The sequence below is a fragment of the Mugil cephalus genome, chromosome 5 (genome assembly GCF_022458985.1).
Source record: "Mugil cephalus isolate CIBA_MC_2020 chromosome 5, CIBA_Mcephalus_1.1, whole genome shotgun sequence".
In the NCBI taxonomy this organism is placed as follows: domain Eukaryota; kingdom Metazoa; phylum Chordata; class Actinopteri; order Mugiliformes; family Mugilidae; genus Mugil; species Mugil cephalus.
In genome coordinates this window covers 20,355,920-20,375,642 of record NC_061774.1, presented here as the reverse complement: position 1 = coordinate 20,375,642, position 19,723 = coordinate 20,355,920, and the positions used below count along the sequence as shown (strand labels likewise).

The 19,723-nt window shown below is 43.1% G+C and overlaps 1 protein-coding gene across 3 annotated transcripts in view; it reads right to left on the bottom strand.

The window, feature by feature from the left end:
- Positions 1–1,269: 1,269 nt before the first annotated feature.
- The window catches only part of nrg2b (neuregulin 2b), a 52,548-nt gene continuing 34,094 nt past the window's right edge, over positions 1,270–19,723 (bottom strand). The window contains exons 5-12 of one of the 3 annotated variants that reach the window (XM_047584670.1): positions 19,017–19,075; positions 16,648–16,671; positions 13,222–13,324; positions 10,659–10,788; positions 9,543–9,670; positions 8,327–8,542; positions 5,745–5,928; positions 1,270–4,688 (exon numbers count right to left, since the gene is read on the bottom strand). In XM_047584670.1, the coding sequence (XP_047440626.1) occupies positions 4,212–4,688; positions 5,745–5,928; positions 8,327–8,542; positions 9,543–9,670; positions 10,659–10,788; positions 13,222–13,324; positions 16,648–16,671; positions 19,017–19,075 (1,321 nt within the window). In that variant the 3' untranslated portion in view covers positions 1,270–4,211. Of the gene's footprint in view, positions 4,689–5,744; positions 5,929–8,326; positions 8,543–9,542; positions 9,671–10,658; positions 10,789–13,221; positions 13,325–16,245; positions 16,270–16,647; positions 16,672–19,016; positions 19,076–19,723 lie in introns of all 3 variants that reach the window. The other 2 variants (XM_047584669.1, XM_047584671.1) reach the window with 2 other exon arrangements.

Below are 19,723 nucleotides of genomic sequence, written 5' to 3'. Positions count from 1 at the left end.
ACATGCCTTGTCTAGTTTAGTTATTTATTGAATATTTATCTTTTGCGCTGATGGGAGAGCTGTACCTAAATTTCGTTGTGCAATGTATATTGTTATATGCTACCGTGCAATGACAATAAAGAAAGTTTCTTCCTCTTTTAAGGGAGTTTTACCTTTGACACCGTCACTTTCAGCCTCGCTCTGGGGGTTTCAGGTCGTGTCTCGAGACAATTTGTATCGTTATTGGAGCCATACAAATGTAATTGAATTGAATCTCGATGTTTTTCCGGTTCTGTCAGGTCGTTCTTTACTGCGACGGACCCTGCGATACAGTAGCCTTTCATGATGGCTGCAGGGAGGTGGCTCTTCCTGCCTCAGGCCTCTAATGCGGGCGCATGGAGAGCAGGGTCCCTGAACAGAAACTTGAGCTCGCCCCCTTTAGGCATAGACTAATTAAAGAATTATAAATTTACTGCATCCAGGTCAGACTGAATTGATCGGTGGTCATTTAAAACCTGCACAACAGAGAATATGTAAACGCGACAAACAAATAGTGGGTTAGTTTGGGCAAATCTCAATTGAGTGTCAAAATAAAGAAATGCATCCAGTCGGCCTATTTCTGTGCAAATTTGAATAAAATCAGGAAGGATAAAAGAGAGGAACCCAGTTACTACATACCTAAAAGCAGATGTATGTCACTCATATGTAAACTAGGAGTCACATACGGGTGTTTTGTTAAAGATAAAATATTGTACCCCAGGGCCTCTAGGGCAGCCGTAAGATGTGTCTCCTACGTCACACACTATAAAATATCCTTCTTTTGAACACGCATGAGAAGATACATGCCCTGCTGCTGATTGAAGTTAGATGCTCTCTACCCTTCTCGTTTCATCCCTCGTCTCCTTTGCACAATTTGAATTCATTAACACAAATGTTGCAGTGAAAAAACACCATGTTCTTGTTACTTCAGCCGAAGGTGAAAGTGCTGCCACCCAGTGTTCCTATTCAAAAGTGTCACTTATTTCTAAATAACTGCACCAATAAGTACGATACGAGGGGAAAGAAGCAAGAAATATGTATGTTTTTTTTTCGCCAAAAAAAACATATATGCTGCAAAGACGACAGTAGTGTTTCAAAATGGTAGGAATAAAGTTTTATTTTCCATATGAAGGGGTGGTTTTGGATTTTTCTTCTTTTACAAGTAGTATGTTTTTGATAAAACTTGCAAAAAATCTTCTAGCATATTCCAAGAATGATGGACATGAAGAGAAGGGGATTTATTGCTGAATGTTAAAATGAAGACACGTTTTTATTTACTTTATTTTTGTTTTTTTTGTTTTTTTTTCACCGAGTGGAAAAACGATTTGCTTGCTGCTTTTTCCATGCACCCAACTACCAGTACCACTAGGACATGCAGGGGGATTTGTGGGGTGAGAGGAGAGGAGGGGGAAAAGGGGGGAGAGAAGGAGAGAGGAGAGGAGGAAGAGGAGGAGGAGAGAGGGAGTCAGTAGGTAAAAAAGACAAAGGCAAACTGCTTGACAAACAAACATGGAAAGGGCCGTGTGTGTGTGTGTGTGTTTGTGTGTCTTCGTGTGCATTTCTCAGTGTGTGCCTTGTTATGTATGATGTCGGTATATAACGTGTGGAAGGTGTTTGTAAAAGGCGGGTGGGAAGTGCAGGGTGAGGAGAAACAGGGTGGGGTTGTTAACAATTCAACTAGCTCTAGAAGCACACTATCCTCACTTGCAGTATTTCCACATAGCAAATCCCAGGTTGATTACATTGACAGTAAGACAAAACTAGCCAGACCTTTGGGCCATGTACCCAAATAATATCTGTATATACCACTAGTATGATTCCCCTGAATCCGAGGGGGGAGGAGGGGCGGGGGGGGGGTCTGTCGCCATTTTTAAGATACTTTCGTAATCTGTGATCCATGCATCGCCTGTGTGGAAAAACGAAAAAGAAAAGAAAAACAACTATTGGTAAATCTAACAGGGACACATATCGTATCTGACGCGGCATCGTTTTCCTCAGTGAGCTTGAAAGGGTCCCGAAACTCGATGTGTATCTGACGTGGAAAAGAGTTTCTGACGTGACGGGCCTACTGTTAAAGTGTGCTGTTTTCGGTGCTCTCGTCCAGACGTGGGGCTCGGACTCATCAGCTAGTTGCTTCTGAAGGTTCGGTAAAAGAGGTTGAGGAAGACATGGAGGTGAGGGGTGACGTGTGTGTGGAGGGGAGGAGGGAGGGGAGAGGGAGTGGGAGGGAGGGGGGGCGGACAGACACGTAACAGATCATTCAGTCAATATGACCAAGCAAAAGAAGTTCAATCAGTAAAGGTATAGGAATGCAAACCAAGGATGCAGTAATCAGGATTATCATATGCCACCGTTTGGCTGTGAGCTAAATAAAAACACAGAATATCGGACTCGGAAACTTGCTCCTTTAGCAGTGTGAACACGCGGTGCCATCGCTGGAGTGGTGAAAGGTGGCGGCGGCGACTCTAGGGGCTGAAACGCCTCTAACGTTTCTATTAATATATGTAAAAAAAATAAAAAATAAAATAAAAAAGGAAAGAAAAGTGGGAACCCAGAGCAATATCCTCCTCTCAGGGGGGGGTGGGGATGGGGGGCAGATTTCCTAGGTACGCCCCTGCATCAGAGCAAACAGATGTGGTCTCGACACAACTTCATCTTTTCATCATCACCATCATCATCTCTGTGAATCACACACAGGTACTACACACATGCCCACTTGTACACCCTTAGAAGTAAAAAATAATACTAATAATAATAATAATAATAATAATAATAAAGAAAAAGCAACTAAATCTCCCTTCTGATTCCATGTTTTTTTTTCTTTTTTCTTTATCTTTTTTTTTAAACCAACGCTCCGTCAATCGTGGCCACGAGTAAAACGCAACAAACGAATAAAAAAAAAAAGAAGAAGAAGAAGAAGGAGGAGAGTAGTAGTGAGGGGATGTGGATCTGGCCTGCGGACTGAACTGTGACTGAGATGACGCGCTCTCTCTGCTTTTGAGTCTTTTGGCTGTGATGCGATGGAGAAGTCCTGAGACACAGTGCGGCTCTAAGCTGCTGGCATAGGAAACGGGCGGGCTGGGCAGTCCACGGGAGGCCAGAGTCAGGCTGGATTACAACTGGATTGGTTAGGTTTTTCGGTTTTGGATCGGCAGCTCCCTGGCCAATGACTGCTCACGGAGGGAGGTTCTTACAGTGCAATGGAGCTTCTGGCAGCGTGAGGATTGGTGAGAAAGAACATGTCGGTCCAACGAGAGACCACGCACACACACCCTCCGAGGTGAACAGAGGTGCCAACCAAATGAGGCTTCATGAGGTGTACAGACTCAGACACACAAACAGACACACATACAACACGCACACACACACACACTGCAACAACCACCAATGTCATGGCAGCACCCTGAACACCCACACAGGAATCTGGAGTCACTTTCCCTCGACAACTCCCTGACGCTCTTATTTTCACAAAAAAACAACACAACAAAATGACTGACAGGCAGCGAACGAGGACATAAATGACCGTGATGTGTGTTCATCCGAGAAAACTACCCTACACACTCCGGCTGCGTCCGGCGACTAAATGTCCCTGTGAAACGCTTCGACGTGGATCATACTCATGTAAACAGACACCTTTTACACAGGAGGAATCAATATTGCATGATGACATAATCAGATCACAGTTCAAAAAGAGGAAGATCCCAAATCAGAGAAAAAAAAGAACAAAGCAAAAGGAAGGAAGAGGGTTGGTCTCTATAAAAACGAGGAGTCTTTATAAGAAAGGCTACAAAAACTCAATGGGACCTCCGACTTCAGCATACAGCAAAAGGCACCACAATATTATTCTATTTATCTAACTTGTGAAAAAATTGGCACGTAATTCTCTTATGTTTTCATCTCTCATAATGCTGTAAATCAAAAAACTTTACATATAAATATCCCCCCCATTATAAAAAAAGTCTTTGCTGTTAGCTAGTAGACAATTTTTGCTGAAATGAAAATAAATATTTCATTTGTTTAGAATATCTGTCTGTTATACAAAATAAAAATATTTCTCCTAGGTGCAGGTCTCTAGTCCACTGGTTGTGTGTAGAAGGAGAGGGGGGAGTGTGTGAGGTGGGAGGGGGGTGGGAGGTGGCGGGGGGGAGGGAGGGGGGGGGACTATGGGGTGGGCGTCGGAGGGAGGTCGAGTCTTAAAGGGGCATGTTGTCGGCCTTGGAGCGCTGCGACTGGGAGCCGCGGCTCTGCCCGTTGCTGCGTGTCCCCGGCCGACTCAGCCCGCGGTGAGTCCGTGTGTCCGCGCCAGACGACGAGCGGTAACCTGGGACGGAAAGGGGCGGGTCCATGTTCATGTTCTGCATACTGAGGAAAGGTGTGCTCTCCCCGTGAGCGTCCTCTTCCTCCTCCTCCTCCTCTTCCTCCTCCGACTGGCTGAAGCTCTGCGAGCTGTAGTCCCGTAGGCCGGCCGAACGCTGGGAGATGTGTCCGTTGAGGCGGTTGCGTCGCGGGCGGCGCCTGCTCCGGATGGGCTCCCGCGAAGAGGCGTACTCCTGCGTGGTCTCATAGGCCTCGTCGTCAGGGAGACGGTAGGGGCTGGATGGGAGACTTCCTGTGCTCTCCGTCAGGTAGGGTCGCCGTGGACGCCGCGGCTGCCTGTATAAACTCCCGTCCTGAAACACGAAACAGAGTCAGAGACTTATATATTAAATACGTGGACACCAACAACACTAACTTCTATCCTATAATTCTCTCACACAGAACAAAGCTAAATTCAAATACTTGGTATAGTTTACTTTCCATAACAAAGTACTGAGGATTTATAATTTCACACTGGTTAACGTGTTTTCTTTTTCATATTAACGTGATGTCTTTGTAGCATATTAATCCGCAGTTGAAATAGTCCCAAGGAAAAATACTCTCCTCTTGCAATTTAGGAAAACACATATTTGTATTCAACGCTGAAGACAATTCAGAAAAAGTCTTTATCAATGTGACGACACATACGCAGCAAATACAACACCACTGCAATGCAAGTAGTGGGGAAAAAAAACAAATGAAATATTTCCAGGAGGCTCCAAAAAGTGGCTGTGATGCACTTATTGTTCAGAGCTTTTTAACTTTTGAAGTTGCTGAAGTTTTCTACTCATCAGTTGTGTTGAAAATTACCTGAAACTTTAATTTTTTTCCCTATTATTTTACTCTTAACATCTTCACTGCATGACTCCTTATAAGCCAGTTGCTTATTATAAACTTGTCACTTCAATACTCTGACGAAACACACAATTAATTTGCAGATTGACCACATCAATAACAATTAAAAGCTTTTGGATTCGAGCCCTTTTACTGGAAACATTTTGTTTGCGCTACGCTTGCATCATGTTTCTGTAATTGGCTGCAGCCCTTGTGATGAATTGATGATGACATTTCCTTAATTTTCTCGTGTTTTTTCTATATGCACGAGTTTTCTCAGACACATTAACTGAAAACCTCAGTGCCTTGTTGTTTTTTGGTACATTAATGAGCTGTGTTTTACGAAAAAAATAAAAAGTAAATACCCATGAGCATCTTCAGTACAAATAAATGAGCTTAAGTGTTACAGACAAGGGAGAGAAACCACAGAAAAAAACTTTTGGTCTTTTCATGGGATTTGTTTACAGTGAGAAATACACCTAATGGCATGTTGTCACCATGTCCTTGCACTGTTGTGTTATGTTATGCCTACGTACATCGGGGCATCGTAGCAGCGGCGGGTCGTCGTCTCTGTGGTAGGCGGCGGCGGCGGGGGGAAGTGAGAGGGCGTGGCTCGTGTTGGGTGAGGTGATCTGGAAGGTGGGCACCTGGGGTGGCAACGGCGGGTAGTGGAACTCCACTGGAGACAGGCGTGCCGGCGTGGTCAGCGCTGACACATACCTGGATAAAAAAAGACAGCATGAATACCTGACATTGTTTAGCTTTAAAGGTCCCATATTATACATTTTTTTTAACAATTTCATATAGTGTCAGAAGTCCAACATCGTGGTTTTAAAAGTGTATTACCCCAAATTAAGCCTTGGTCGCTCTATTGAGCTCAACTGAGAACAGGCTGCGTCTGTGTCTGTCCATATCTACTCCATGCACCTCTCAGGAGAGGATGTGGCTTTCGTTGGCATCACCCAAGCAGCCAGAGCTCGAGGTCTGAGCGATGAAACCCATGTGGAAGCGCTAAAAACTGCAGTTCATCCAGTGGCTGCTTGAGGCTTGTGTCAAAAGGGAACAAATCCCCATCGACCCCGGTGTTAAAACGCCCAGTTTTTCAGCAATATTAAACATGATCACAGCTGGTGCAAAAAATAATTTTGGTCTCAATAATTTATTTCACTACTCATGCCAACAGTACGGGGGGTTGGATTTTTTTTTCTGACTCATTCATTTATTTTTTATTAAGGTTTAAAATTCTGCATAATTAAGGGCGTTCCTGCTTTGAGTGACCGGCGGTAGCCTGAGCTAACAGGAAACGGGAAACGGCGAGTTGGATGGGCAGGTCTCAACGTCCGACATGACCCCCCCCCCCCACGTCCATATTTGGAATACGTGCGTGTGAGTGGAGTAAAGTTCATCCAACATGGCGACCCTGGGCTCCGCCAACTTCAGGCTTCATTTTTGAGGTTCAGAATCTAGTGGGTGACGTTACGATGGGTTTGTCCATAGTAAACTAATTTTTTCGGTGGATTTATGACTATGGTGGTAGAGATGCTGTCATTCAACTTTACCAGTTTGAACCAGAATCTGACCCAGAAAAAGAGGTACCTGAAGAAGTTCTGCAGCTGCAGCAGGACATTTGAGAATGACGAGTTAAAAATATTGTGTGTCTGAACGTTTACTACCACGTAGCTAACGCTAGCTTACACTAACTGTAAGGCTAATTGTTAGTTTGTCTGATGCAGCCAACAACAGAGCAACGGCCGTGCTTTGCTCGTACCTTTGTCACGTGTGTTTGCGAGGAGAAAAAAAATGGCACCCGCTCTGTAATTTTAGAGGGCAGCCTCATCTATCCGGGGGGGCGGGTCAAAGACGTCAAGAAGGGAAAAATCTCAGATCCGCCTGTTTGACCACACATTCACTAAAAAGTGGAGCAAGCAAGTGAGGGAAGTGACAGATTTTTTTCACTTCTGGGGCCTCACACACAGGCCATGGGGACACATATTACTGTTGGAAAACCTTTATAAAGTGAATTTTGCATAATATCGGACCTTCAAGAGTGAATTATTTATTGCAGTCTGGAACTAAGGTACAGTAGCATGATTGCCAGTGACCTTAATTGCCACTGGTATGAAAATGGGGGATGGAACGCACTTCTCTGAAGCAGACGGGCTCGGTTAGTTAGTTAGTTAGTTAGTGGTATATCCTGAACAGATCACCAGTCATTATAGAGGTATTTATGCTAAATTCAAGATGAAGGTCAGAAATTTCCAGGTCAGTTTTGAGTTAAAGTGTTACGTGACAACACTAAATGAAAACAATTAACACGGCTGACTTCTTCTGGCAGAAAGCATGCGGACATTTGCACATCTGAGATTTCCATACACGCAAGTGGAAGTGGATAAACGGTGCGTTCAAGAGCCGGCTGTGTCATTTATAGTTATATCCCGGTAACGTTACGTTCACTTCTGTGAACGCGCTGAGCTTCCCAGGATGGAGCACCAGCTCCCATCATAATTTCTTCATGGATAACACACGCAGAAAACACAACCGTACACAGCAAGTTAGTGCATGCAGCCCACCTGACCTGTAAAATCTGTATGACTGTGGGATGAAGCACGCAAACACATTCAGGCAGCTGGCTCCGTTTTGCATGCAAGATCTTTTTTAAAATGATAACAGCTGAGCCACCTCGTTGCCCACTCAGTCACAAAAAAAAAACATTACTGCACATGTGCCTTTGCTGCTACAAGAGGTGTAAAATAACAACAACAAAAGTATAGTTGTGTCTAATATCTATATTTCTATGGTGCAGTCATAGCTAAATGTATAAATGTTGGAAAAAATAGGAAGAATCTCTGTTTCAGGGGAAGAGGGATGTCTAAATGATTTAATTTAACTTCCCTACCGGTACACATCCAGCTCCTAGAATAGCACTGATTTCCACATAACAATTTGAACAAGTCTTTCACACACTGAAAATTTTTCAAAAAACATCCACTGGGGGTCGCCAGAGAGTAAATGGGTCTAGTATGACAAAAACCACAACAAAGCAGATGTGTTGTAAGGTCGGCGAGCGAACCCCCAGCTCCTTCCACGCCACCATGACTAGCGTTGCCGCTTTCTCTACCTGTCGCTGTGAGGTGAGTCTCTTAGAGAGTCGTAGGAGTCCCCGTACTGCATTCCCGGCCCCGACACGTCCGAGCAGCCCCAGTGGGCGGCCCTCCTCGCCATGCACGCCGGGCTGCTGCACTTACTGGTTCCCACCGAGCTGGAGAGCCCGCCCGACTGGCAGTCTGAGTTCATGCTCTCTGTCCGCTCCATGCTCCACGTCTGCTCTTCATGTCTGCAGGTGTGGGCGTCGAGAGAAGTTTAAAAGGTTACGACAGCACAGTGGAGGCAGGAGGATGCTGAGAGGGAGTGAGCGCCGAGCAAGAGTAGAGCATAAAAGGTTGCCATTGTCAAATAGAGGGAGGTAGTTCCTGATGCACTGTGTTGGATCTGTATTGTTTGCTAAACCTAATAACAGGACAGTTTTTAGAACCGTAGCCTCCTGAATAAAAAAATATTCTAATGAGTTTCACATGGTGAACACACAGATATTAAAGTTGGACAAAAGAAAGCACAGCTACAAGACTGATACTTTTGTTATTTTGCTAAAAACAATTAATTAAGACTCGACGTTCAGACATGTTAGTACTACTACAACAACTACCTCCTGTGTAATTTGTAAAACAATGTTGGACTGGAGAAGGTTGGTTGTGTCGCTCTGTGTTATGTTTAATGTGCATCTAACTGGTAACTGAGCTCAGCATCCACTGTCGCACAACGCTAAAGTTCACACGTATCAGATTTTACAGCAATGTAGCATTCTTGCTAAGCTAAGCCAATTTAACATTTACTAGCACATAAATAACTGAAGTCACAGCATTGGGGTGTGGCAAAGGTTTTAGCTCAGCTTCTCCAATAAATGAGTTGCTGCTCTGCCATCAAGTGGTGAAGTTTTATACCACAATTATCAAAATGTACTGCACTAGGTGGCTTTTCAATGCTAATCCCTGTAGCTAAACATTCACTCTGTTAATATCGTCCTCATACTTGTGGATTCACGTGCTCCACTGTATAACTTGATCTGTGTTGTGTAGTGACTTCTCTTTAGTGGATGTTTTGACACATTTTTTTTTTCTCAGTACTGTTAATCTCTAGCCACATGCTCAATCCAGCGGAGGTGAACACCACTACAAACAGCAGCATTTCACAAACTGCAACATCTCGTGTAAAACCACAGCAACAACGACTGTAGGTCTTCTAACGTTTGCATTGCGTATTGTGACTGCCGTGTCTACCTGGAAGCATGCGAGGCAGTGGTAGAGTGGTGGGAGCGGGTGGACATTCGACTGCCTGCATAGTTGCCTGCACCCTCAGCTCCGTGGCTGATCACGCACTCTGTGGTAGGGACAGTCTTGGGGATGTACTGCAAAGAAAACCCACATAAAAAAAAATACATACATGTATATATATTATTACATTTACTTTGGTCTTGTTTTTTAAAAGAGAAAGAAACAACACAACGAAGACGAATTAAATACAAAAATGAAATGACATCTAACTGTGACAACTTATCTGTGTTTAGTAGTTATTGTGTGTTTGTACTGGTGCTATTATGCTGACTCATGCCTATTACGTATACCTCTACAGTATGTGGCACAAATTTTCACTATGTAATATTTCCACAAATCAGATCTGCTCCTAAAGCTAAATAACTTTCTCAAGTCCCAAAGTTAAACAGTAACACCACGTCAGGAGACAAGAACCAGCCACGTACTATTTCTCTTTCTTCGCTCCTCCTTTAACATTAATGAGTATCTGAGGGTATTCTGAACATCCTGAAACCTGAATCCTATTTATAGCACGTCTATATTTAATTAAAAGCATTAATACGTCTGCTTTTATTCAAGCTGATGCTGTAGGCTTTGATGGAGATAACAAAATGTGACTTACGCTGTCTGATTTCTAGGTAATAGCCGGTCGTGAATCAACTGCTATTGTTTTGAACTGTACGGCAGAAACTAAACTAAAGCTACATCACAGACACTGAAAGTGCCTTTGGTTCACTTTGGCAACTGCAACTACTCTGGCACCGACTGTGCTTAACCAGCATCCATAATAATGAAAAAGTGAACAAGCTAAATGTTGTAAAATTTGCCACTTGTTCACTGTATTAAAAAACTGTCCACATGACCTCGACAGGACTTTACTTCCAGAGTCAGCGAGTTATTTCCAGTGCACATCAGTGCTCATGTAGTATGAGCAGTATGGAGATTATTGCTGAAATAATTAAAAATGCTAATCTGTCTGCAAGGTCGTTTTAAAATGCTGTCACAGTGTGTAGAGTTTGCCTGTGGATGAAGCTTGTACCTGCCTCTGCTGCTGTATTTTTCTATTGTCTGTAGCCTACTCACGTCAACCATGGGGATCTCCTCAGGACCGGGCCCAGGGGGGTTTGGCCCGTTGGCCAATATTCGGTTTGGCTGCTCCGCACACTGATTCTGGTTTTGGTGTAGGTGACTCTTGATCTTCTTCCTCTGCTTCCTGGAGGAGATTGCAAGGAACCAATAAGTGATCTGGTAAAAGTTCCCTTGGCCGGCAGGTTTCACGTGATCATTTTACGCCTGCGAATCAGCCTCCTATGTAGCACTTGTGTTTCGATTTGTGGCAAAACAAATACGTTCACGTTGAGGATCAATTAGGGATTGAGTTTATGTAATTGGGCTTTTCAGATCACGATGAGCCATCAAACCGAACAGCAAGAATAATTAAAATTTAGCCCATTAAATGTGGCATACTGATTAAGGGACTCTACAGGAATAAGACACAGAAAAATGAGTCAAGTGCTCAACTCAAGTTCACTTCTGAGATTCCTGTGCTCTGAGTATTTATTTAATTGCTACTTCACACCAGAGTAATTTCTTCATTAAATTGTTTGGTCCGTTTGGTTTAAATATCAAAACTCAAAGGGGTCAAATATTTTGACACCAAAATCAAAGCCATATCTAATTTTTTCTTATCCCATTTATCATCTCTGAACTCCGTAGATTTACCTTCTCATGAGGAGATCAAACCCTGAGGCTAGTGTTGGGCAAAGTGTTAGTTTCAACATTTGCGTATATGCGAGGTATTCACTGGAGTCCCAGAGACTGTGTCCTAGTCATAGGTCTTCAACAGGGAATCCGCGACCCCTAGGGGGTCCGTGGAGGTACTGCAGGGGGGTTGCAAAATCTTTGGTTGATTAGACATTTTTTATATATTTTTAAAATTTTCCTCCACAAATGATTATTTTTTTTTTTAAGTACACATTAACACGAATCCGACATATTTTAGTAAAAGGATAAATGGAGGCAGACGACGTTACTGCCACCCTACTGTTGCATATGTTTGAAATAAAATAAAAAATAATATTTAAACCCGTGTATTACTTGAAATAGCTTAATATTGAATGCAGAATGATAATGTGTATATTTATAAATGGCACTAGGCTGAGTTTAATATAGAGCACATATAGTAGGGGGTAGGGGGTCCATAATTAATCTCTCTATAAGTTTGTGTCCTTGGCCTGAAAATGCTGAAGACCACTGGTCTAAGTGATTGGATTTTGACATCGTTTTGAGGGTTTTGCATGTGGCTCTGTGTGGACATGCAGGTCCATGTAAAAAAGTCTGGCTTATGATACGCACTGGAATAAGAATATAACTCTTGAACAAAAACTGCACAGATTTTGGAAAAAGAAAGAAGTGTGCATCTGCAAAAGAAGGAGACTGATTTGTGATTATTGTACATGTATGGGACAAGTCCTCCAAATGTAGTAGAGAGTAGTAAACTAAGAAGAAGAAGAGTATAAATTCTGACCGGACATACACTCCCTTTGAGAGGAAGGCGAGAGGTCACCTTTACATGGCGCCCTTGCGTGTTCTGCATCCTCTGAACAACATTCAAACACGATTTGTAGGGGCCGTCTAAGGGAAGTATGGGGACGTGACTGATGGAAAGTTTCAAAGACACACTTATAGAACAGGTCCACAACTGCTTGTATCTGTGTCAGTGCAATTGCACAGTGACAAATACGCCTGTCAAAATATCTGGCAACAGATCAGTTCCGTTTTAACCTGGAAGCCAGCCCGACTTCTCGTGCCCTCAAAATGTTAGCCCGGAGTCGCTCCGTTTGGAATTTATTATCCAGCTGAGCCAATCAAATCGTTGAAGCAGGGGGCTGCATGTGGTGATGGACGGAACAAAATGGCGCCGACTATTGTTGAAACACGCCTTGTGATGAAATCCACATGACTCATATTGTGAGAAGAACTGACTCTGGCATCTGTAGGTTAGTACCGTTTTAGAAGTTGAAGAAAAGCTGCAAAAAGAAATGGAAACCAGGTAAGACTTTTATGTCCGCGGATGAAAACAGAATGCTGCGAAAATGGAGTGCGGACGGACCACGGTTTGGCCAGTCTCCAGTTTTCTGCCAAATAAAACGGTAATAACATTTAGATTCTCAGTGGTTTGAGCTCTCTGGACTCTTGTCTGTGGGTAAAAAGGAAGTACATGTCCGGCCTTTCCGTAGAGCTTAGTTTAATGTTAGCTTTAATTTAGCAACCGTTGTATGTAGCAGCACGTGATGTAGCTCCACCTCAACCAGAAAATGCTTTTTGCACATCAACAATCTAATATTCTCATTTGTGATAATAATTATATCAGTCATGAGGGAAAATTTCTGTAGAAAAAGTTTAAAGTTTCTCTTACTACATTTTTTTTTTTACATAATGATGAATAGTTTATTATGATTCTGAATTTGAATGCAAGCTTTTTAATTATGATAAGTATTTTTAGATAGTTTCAGTACTTTTCTTCACTTCCTGCATCCCCAGTAGAAAAAGCAGCTAATGTTTTTTTTTCTTCTTCTTCTATTATTTGAAGGTTTGGACCCTTTTCATAAATGAGAAATAGTTAATCTTTCCTTCAAAGACATACTTGGTTTTGCAGTAGGCCACCACACAAACGATGCCAGCCACTAACAAGGCCACACAGATGCCCGTGATCGTCAGCACCCGTCTCTGGTAAAGCTCCTCAGCCTCTGTGGATGGAAACACACGCACGTACAAACGCACACATGTACACGTGCACACACACACACACACGCACGCATTCATGCATCGCAGGAAACAGACGAAAAAAAAATAAAAATAAAATAAAAAAAATACATACGCACAGACACACACACACACACACACAGCGTGAGAGCTACTCCACTGACGGGAACTACAGAAACAGTTTTCTCACTATTATCTGCTGCCATCCTATCCCCTGTACTGTCTGCACAACAACTCCTGCGCTGTCATGTCACATGCCTTCTGCTATTAACTGTGCTGCAGTCATACAGTGCTACTCTACAACAGACAGGAGTAATTCTACAATCTCATAAGTATCATGATGAAAAGCAGAGATGGAAACCTGCATCCTGACGCTTCCTGCTGTCCCTAACCGAGCTCATTTACAAATGACCATGGGGATGTAATGCTACAGAGGAGACTGGAGAGGATCTGACTGCATGCCAGTATGGATGGAGTCAACAAAGGACAAGTCGTCCGGATGACAAAAAAAAAGACAAAAAAAAAAACAAAAAACAAAAAAACAATACATTGTTCAAAGTGTTAACACCGCAGCAGCCTGGGAACAAGATAAAAGTCGGGTATTCACAAAGATCACCGTAACTGTCACAGAGGTTAGTTGATTTGATCAGATTTTTTGATTTTATAACTCTTATTTGCATATGTTTTCATCAGACGCCTATACCCAAAGCCTCCTCTCGCCTAAACAGCAAAGGGCCTTCTCATTCTTAGTCCAGCCCCTGGTGTGTCCCAGTGTCTTGGAGAATTTCTAGCTTTGGCGAAATCCTCAGGCAGTGGCCCGATGGTCGGTGACGTTGGTGTAAGTTTGGGACGAGTATTTTTTTCCACTGAGTTTGGTTGTATTTTTGAACTTTTAGGTTTCGGGTTTTTCACACATCAGATAGAAGAAAGGAGGTCTATGTTTAGGATCGTCTTTCCTGAAAAGGACGCGAGCAGGACACAACCTTTGGCTACGGTCTCTCGGAGCAAAGCCTGGTGTGCGTCATGACACCAACGCCAAAGGGCACCTTGTGTCTATCTCTGCGACGCCAATGACTGTGACAAAGCGGCTTTATGTAACGCCCTGGGTAAGAGTAAAAGGCTCAAACTAACAGAATTTACCTGGTTACCACCAACTATACGAGAGGTTTTATTTTATTTTTCATTTAATTTAGTCAAACAACATAAATATCTGATGCTTACTGGTTTTGAAATAGTAACTTGACAGACTGAAAAGTAATGTTTTGAAGCCTAATGATGGTTAGAAGAATATTTAGGAAGTTTTAAGTTGTCCATGATGTTCAACTGAGGTCAACGCAATGCTAGAAGTAGAAGTAAAAGTTACTTCTGTGATTTTGGAGGGAAGTTTTCAATTAATGCACTTTGAAAACGTGCAATTGCTCTTATAATGGCTACAGATATCAGTCTACATTATCTTGAGAGGTTAGTGTCTCGTATGGTAACCAGGACTTTCTGCACTGTATTAAACTCTGTATTGTATTAAAAGCTTTGTGGTGATGCTGGGTGAACACTACACCATTCTGGCGTATAATTTTTAGTGAATCCATATTACGGGGAGGGGGGTCGAGGGGTTGGGGTGGAGTGGGGTGGTCGGCTGCGGCGTAACACTGTGTCTGAAACGGCAAGCGCTACGACACGATGACAGAGGGAGCAACAAACAGAAAAGAACATGAGGGGAAGAGGGAGGGAATAAAAGCAGAAAAAAAGCAAAGTGGTGAGGAAGGAGGAGGAGGAGGAAACACGTAGACAGAGGGAGAGGAAGGGGGCTGAGAGGGGAGCAGGGGCGTGTCCAAGAGAAGGACCGAGGGAGAATCGGGTCCCCAGGAACCAATGACTGACCTGACTTTGTCCCCTTATCAAACTAACTGGATTAGAGAGGTCGTTGGATTGTTAGTTACGGCCAAAATTAAAGCCCCTGCAGGCTAGCAGCAACTTTTAGTATCCTAAAACCTTCAGAAACACAAAATTAGGTTTAAATCAATAGGTTAAAACATCTATATACATATATATATATATATCTATTGCACTTTAAACAATGACCTTTAGAGACTAAAGATCTAAAGAGACCTAAATTCAACCCTGCAACTTTACCTTATTCATGACACCACATCCACCCCCCCTCCCCTTCTAGCTCTAGACACGCCACTGAAGAGGAGGGAAGGGGGCGAGGGAGGAGACAAGGAGAGTCTCTAAATAAAGGGCCTCTGTAGGGATTGACAAGCCTACGAGAGCCTTGGCCCGGCATTGTGTGTGTGTCACAGGGTACTGATAGAGGAAGGAAAAGGGAAATGGGAAGGCGAGCTCGCTGGCACAGTGGGGCCAACAGCAATCGTGATTTAGAACAGACGAGCTCTCGACTCTGACACTGAGTCAATCAAGGGCATAATAATAAGCACTGACCATGAGGTTCAGGCCGTTTTGCTCGGTAGCACTAGCAACGCTTTCGGAAAATGAACGCAGCTTGCGTGTTTTACATTCAACAAGCCGCTAAAGCGAATGTGCTCTTTTTTTTTTTTTTTTTTTTACATGGCTCTAGATAAACACAACTATGACTCGTATCAAGGATCACATTGCGTGTTAATTCCTCTCTGCACTTTCCGTCATTAATTCATCCCTTCTCAGTTCATTCGTCGCTTTCTCTAATGTCTATGTGTCCAAATTTGTTCAGATTAGAAGAAGAAGAGGGCATGCGGAGAAGGGAGGTTATGTGTTTTAGAACCGGGTTAGTGGGCAGAAGAAAAAGAGGGACAGGTTGAGAGAGACCCAGTTGTTGGCTTTAGAAAGAAGATGGCACAATAATGTGTGACTGTGAGAGGATCTTGGCAAACCCTTTAAGCACAGCAAAATGAATAATAAATTTCCATACCTATAAATTTAATTCTGAGAAGCTCTGCCAGCGCAGAAAGTTGTCATGGTAAAAAGAAAGAGACAGATAGGGTCAGGTGTAATGTCCACTTTGGAGCAGATATATTATTTCCATGTCCTGTGTATGCTGAACCAGGATATAAGTTAATTAGTGCTGTCAGTCATAGTGATTGACATGCGTACCGTCCAGTAACAGACAGACAATTCAGACAGCCTCAGCTCTGTGACCCCCAGAAATGACAGGAAAAAAAAAGAAAATTTCAACCGAACCAAACAGAAAGCCAAAGCGAAGGGAGAAAATGAACCAAAGGAAGAAGGAAAGAGAAACCAGCAGGCAGGAAAAGGCATGCACAGACAGAGACAGGTGGACAAAGACAGCAAGACAAGAAGCCACATCACTTACTGCTATATTTACTAGACCTCATTTCTGGAGTAAACAACATCGGACAGAAACAAAAAAAAAATGAACAGAAAACAACGAGACGAAAGGAAAAAAAAAACAACAAGAAAACAAAAGATAAAAAGCAGTGAGTTACTCTCCAACATAAAAACACAGTACAGTCGATGAGGCTGGCACAGCAAATGGGGGTGGGTGCTGTAACTCGTTTGACTAATGGCAATTGTGCGCCTTTGTATTGATTACAGCATACCTCTCGTGTAGTGCTTTGTCCCACTACCGCTGCGTACAGCTATTACTCTATAACCTTTCATGTAATTTGCAGAGAATTCATCTGAGCATTCCCAATTTCCATGGTTTTGCATGCATTAGAGGCCATATATAAGAGGAAAAGCCTCCTGCCCACTCTACCCTTAACTGAGGGGAAGTACCCTCACCGTCACGATGCAAAAATAAAAGCACAACGTCACACAGACAGGTTTTTTTTTAGCATGTAGACAAGGCTTTGATGATGGGGTCAAAAACAAGCAGACATTACGTAAAGTATGATAACTTTGGGATGTGAAACCTGTTCCTTGGTTTAAATTGGACGTTATTCGGCATGGGAAACTTTAACAGTAGACAAAACAGCAAAGCAAGACAACATGGCATGAAGCAACAGTGTTTAACCCCCTGGAAACAAGAGGAGGACTTCCATCCCTCTGCTTTATCTCCATGTGATTGTCTGGACAGAGACCTGAGAGCGACACACAGCCAATGGAGGGAGAGGTAGCAGCGGAGCCAAGCGCGCAGTGATCTTTACAGCTGCTAAATCTTGACGCCCGGCCGTCATCTGATTGTGCCAATAAACGTGTTTCGCTATCCATGCAATCACAAGAGAGAGTGACAAAACACACCCCATTTGCATCCCTGTGATTTAAAGGAGAAGCTCAGCATTTTGGGAAGTTCGTGCTTTCGATGTGCCTTTACAGTTCTTCAGATTCAGATTGATAAAAGTGTTAGCTTAGCTTAGCATAAAAATAAAATCTGCAGTTTTGAACACAAACTTTAGTTATTTTCAATTAATATACAACTATACAAACAAGGTGTTTCATGCTAATCAGGCATTTTTAGCACTGGTACAAACAGCCTGTTACCTTTGGAAATGGACAGGGTAGCTGCTTCCCTTTGTTTCCAGTCTTTGTGCTAAGCTACGCTAAGTGTCTCCTGCGGCTTCGCGGCATTATGAGAAATTTCCCAAAATGCCAAACCATTTCTTTTAATTCAATACCACAGGGATTAGAAGCAAAAATATGCAACAGTACTTTTAAACACGGCTGAAGTCAACTCTACGAAAAAGAAAAAAAAAAAAAAAGTTCAAGCTGAATGTAGGAACAAAGAGAATTAAATATATGATCCATGGATGCTCAGAGTGGAAACAGCGTTGCATCATAATTCATCAGTTCAGGACAGACTCCTCTGACGTGACACTGAGGAACTCAACTTTATATGAAGATTTACGTCGCAGTGAGACTGACCCTCGGTTGAATAAACATGAGATCTGAAATCTAATTACCTGAGGACTTCAAGTGTTTCACATGTTCCAACCTTAAATCTTACTTACATTCACTTGCCAAATTGTTTGGGTTTCGTGGCTTTTGGTTGTGACTGGCTGCAGTTCAAGACAACGTCAGAGGGACTTACGCAGTCCATCCAGAGTCGTATTTTGGAAAGTAAAATCGATAAAAGACTTTTCGTTTCAAGGAGGGGGACTTGAAATCTCGTGTTAATCGCCTCCATCAACGTAGGTATAACCGCTTAATTTGGTTAGTGCTAGAAAACGAAGCAGCACCGATGGACCATCAACAAAGAAAAGTGACTCAATGAAACTTCAACCTCCTGTATTGTCTATTGTGTTAATCCCCTGTCTCCTCTGCTTCTCTCAGTGCAGCTCTCTGGATCAGGCTGCAGCAAAAAGGGAATTTACAGGTTTCACTCACAGAATTCTTAAATGCAGAGTGCATTTTAGCTGTGCTGTAGGTCAAGTATCCCGTATATAATAAATAATATTTCAAGCAGGTGAACTGGAGTGAAATATATATATATATTTGCAATTTTTTAACCGTCCTAGATTGGTTGTTTCTGGTTTCCAGAGGAGCACCACAGAGGAACCAGGGGAGACAGGGAGAAGAAGGGGTGGACACAGAGGCATGCAAACGCACATTCACGCACGCACACACGCACGCAAACACGTTAGCTTACATGAAACAGAAGCGCAGGTACGCAAACACACACACACACACACACACACACAGCGCTCGCTCTCGATCCAACCCCTCCAATGTAGCATGCAGCACCTCAGTGGGAAGGAGACAGACAAGAGCAAATGGACATACTGTAGAAATCGGCCATGACGGAGTTTTGACAGCGGTCCCCCTTATAGTCATTGGGACACCTGATGGAGGGAAAACGAGACATAGGGGTGGGGAGGGAGGGGCGGGGTGGGGTTGGTCAAAGATACAGAGGGAGAAGAGAGGAACAAACCAGAAGAAAGGGGGGAGGGAGGGGGGGGGTTACACAAAGACAGATAGGAGGGGGAGAGAGAAGAAGGGAAGGAGGGAGACATAAGAGAGCAGAGAGAGATGAGGGATTAGAAACAGCACAATCCACCAAACTACAGAGAGAGAGATGACCTGCGTACTGTGACATCGCCGCCATCAGTGTGACATCACCGCTACAGATCAGACATCATCATGGTTATGAGGGTCGTGTGATGGCGGCGCAAGGGGAGTGGGAGGGGTCGAACGTCGTCAACCTCCAACCCCTCTCACACAAACAGACACACACAACTACGTTAACAGACCCACCTTTTATCTCCTTATGACATTGTTTATAATAACCATTGTAAAATTAGTTTATAAAACCTGCACAAAGTGGAAAAGATCTGCTTATACTGACTTTAGTACTTGGTTAAATCACTCAGATTTTATAATATGCAAAACATAATCAGGAAAGCTCTCTTTTTTTAGTAACACATCCTGCAGATACACAACAACAGTAGCTTGAATGTTGACTCATCTTTTACCTCTGTTTACATTAGGCT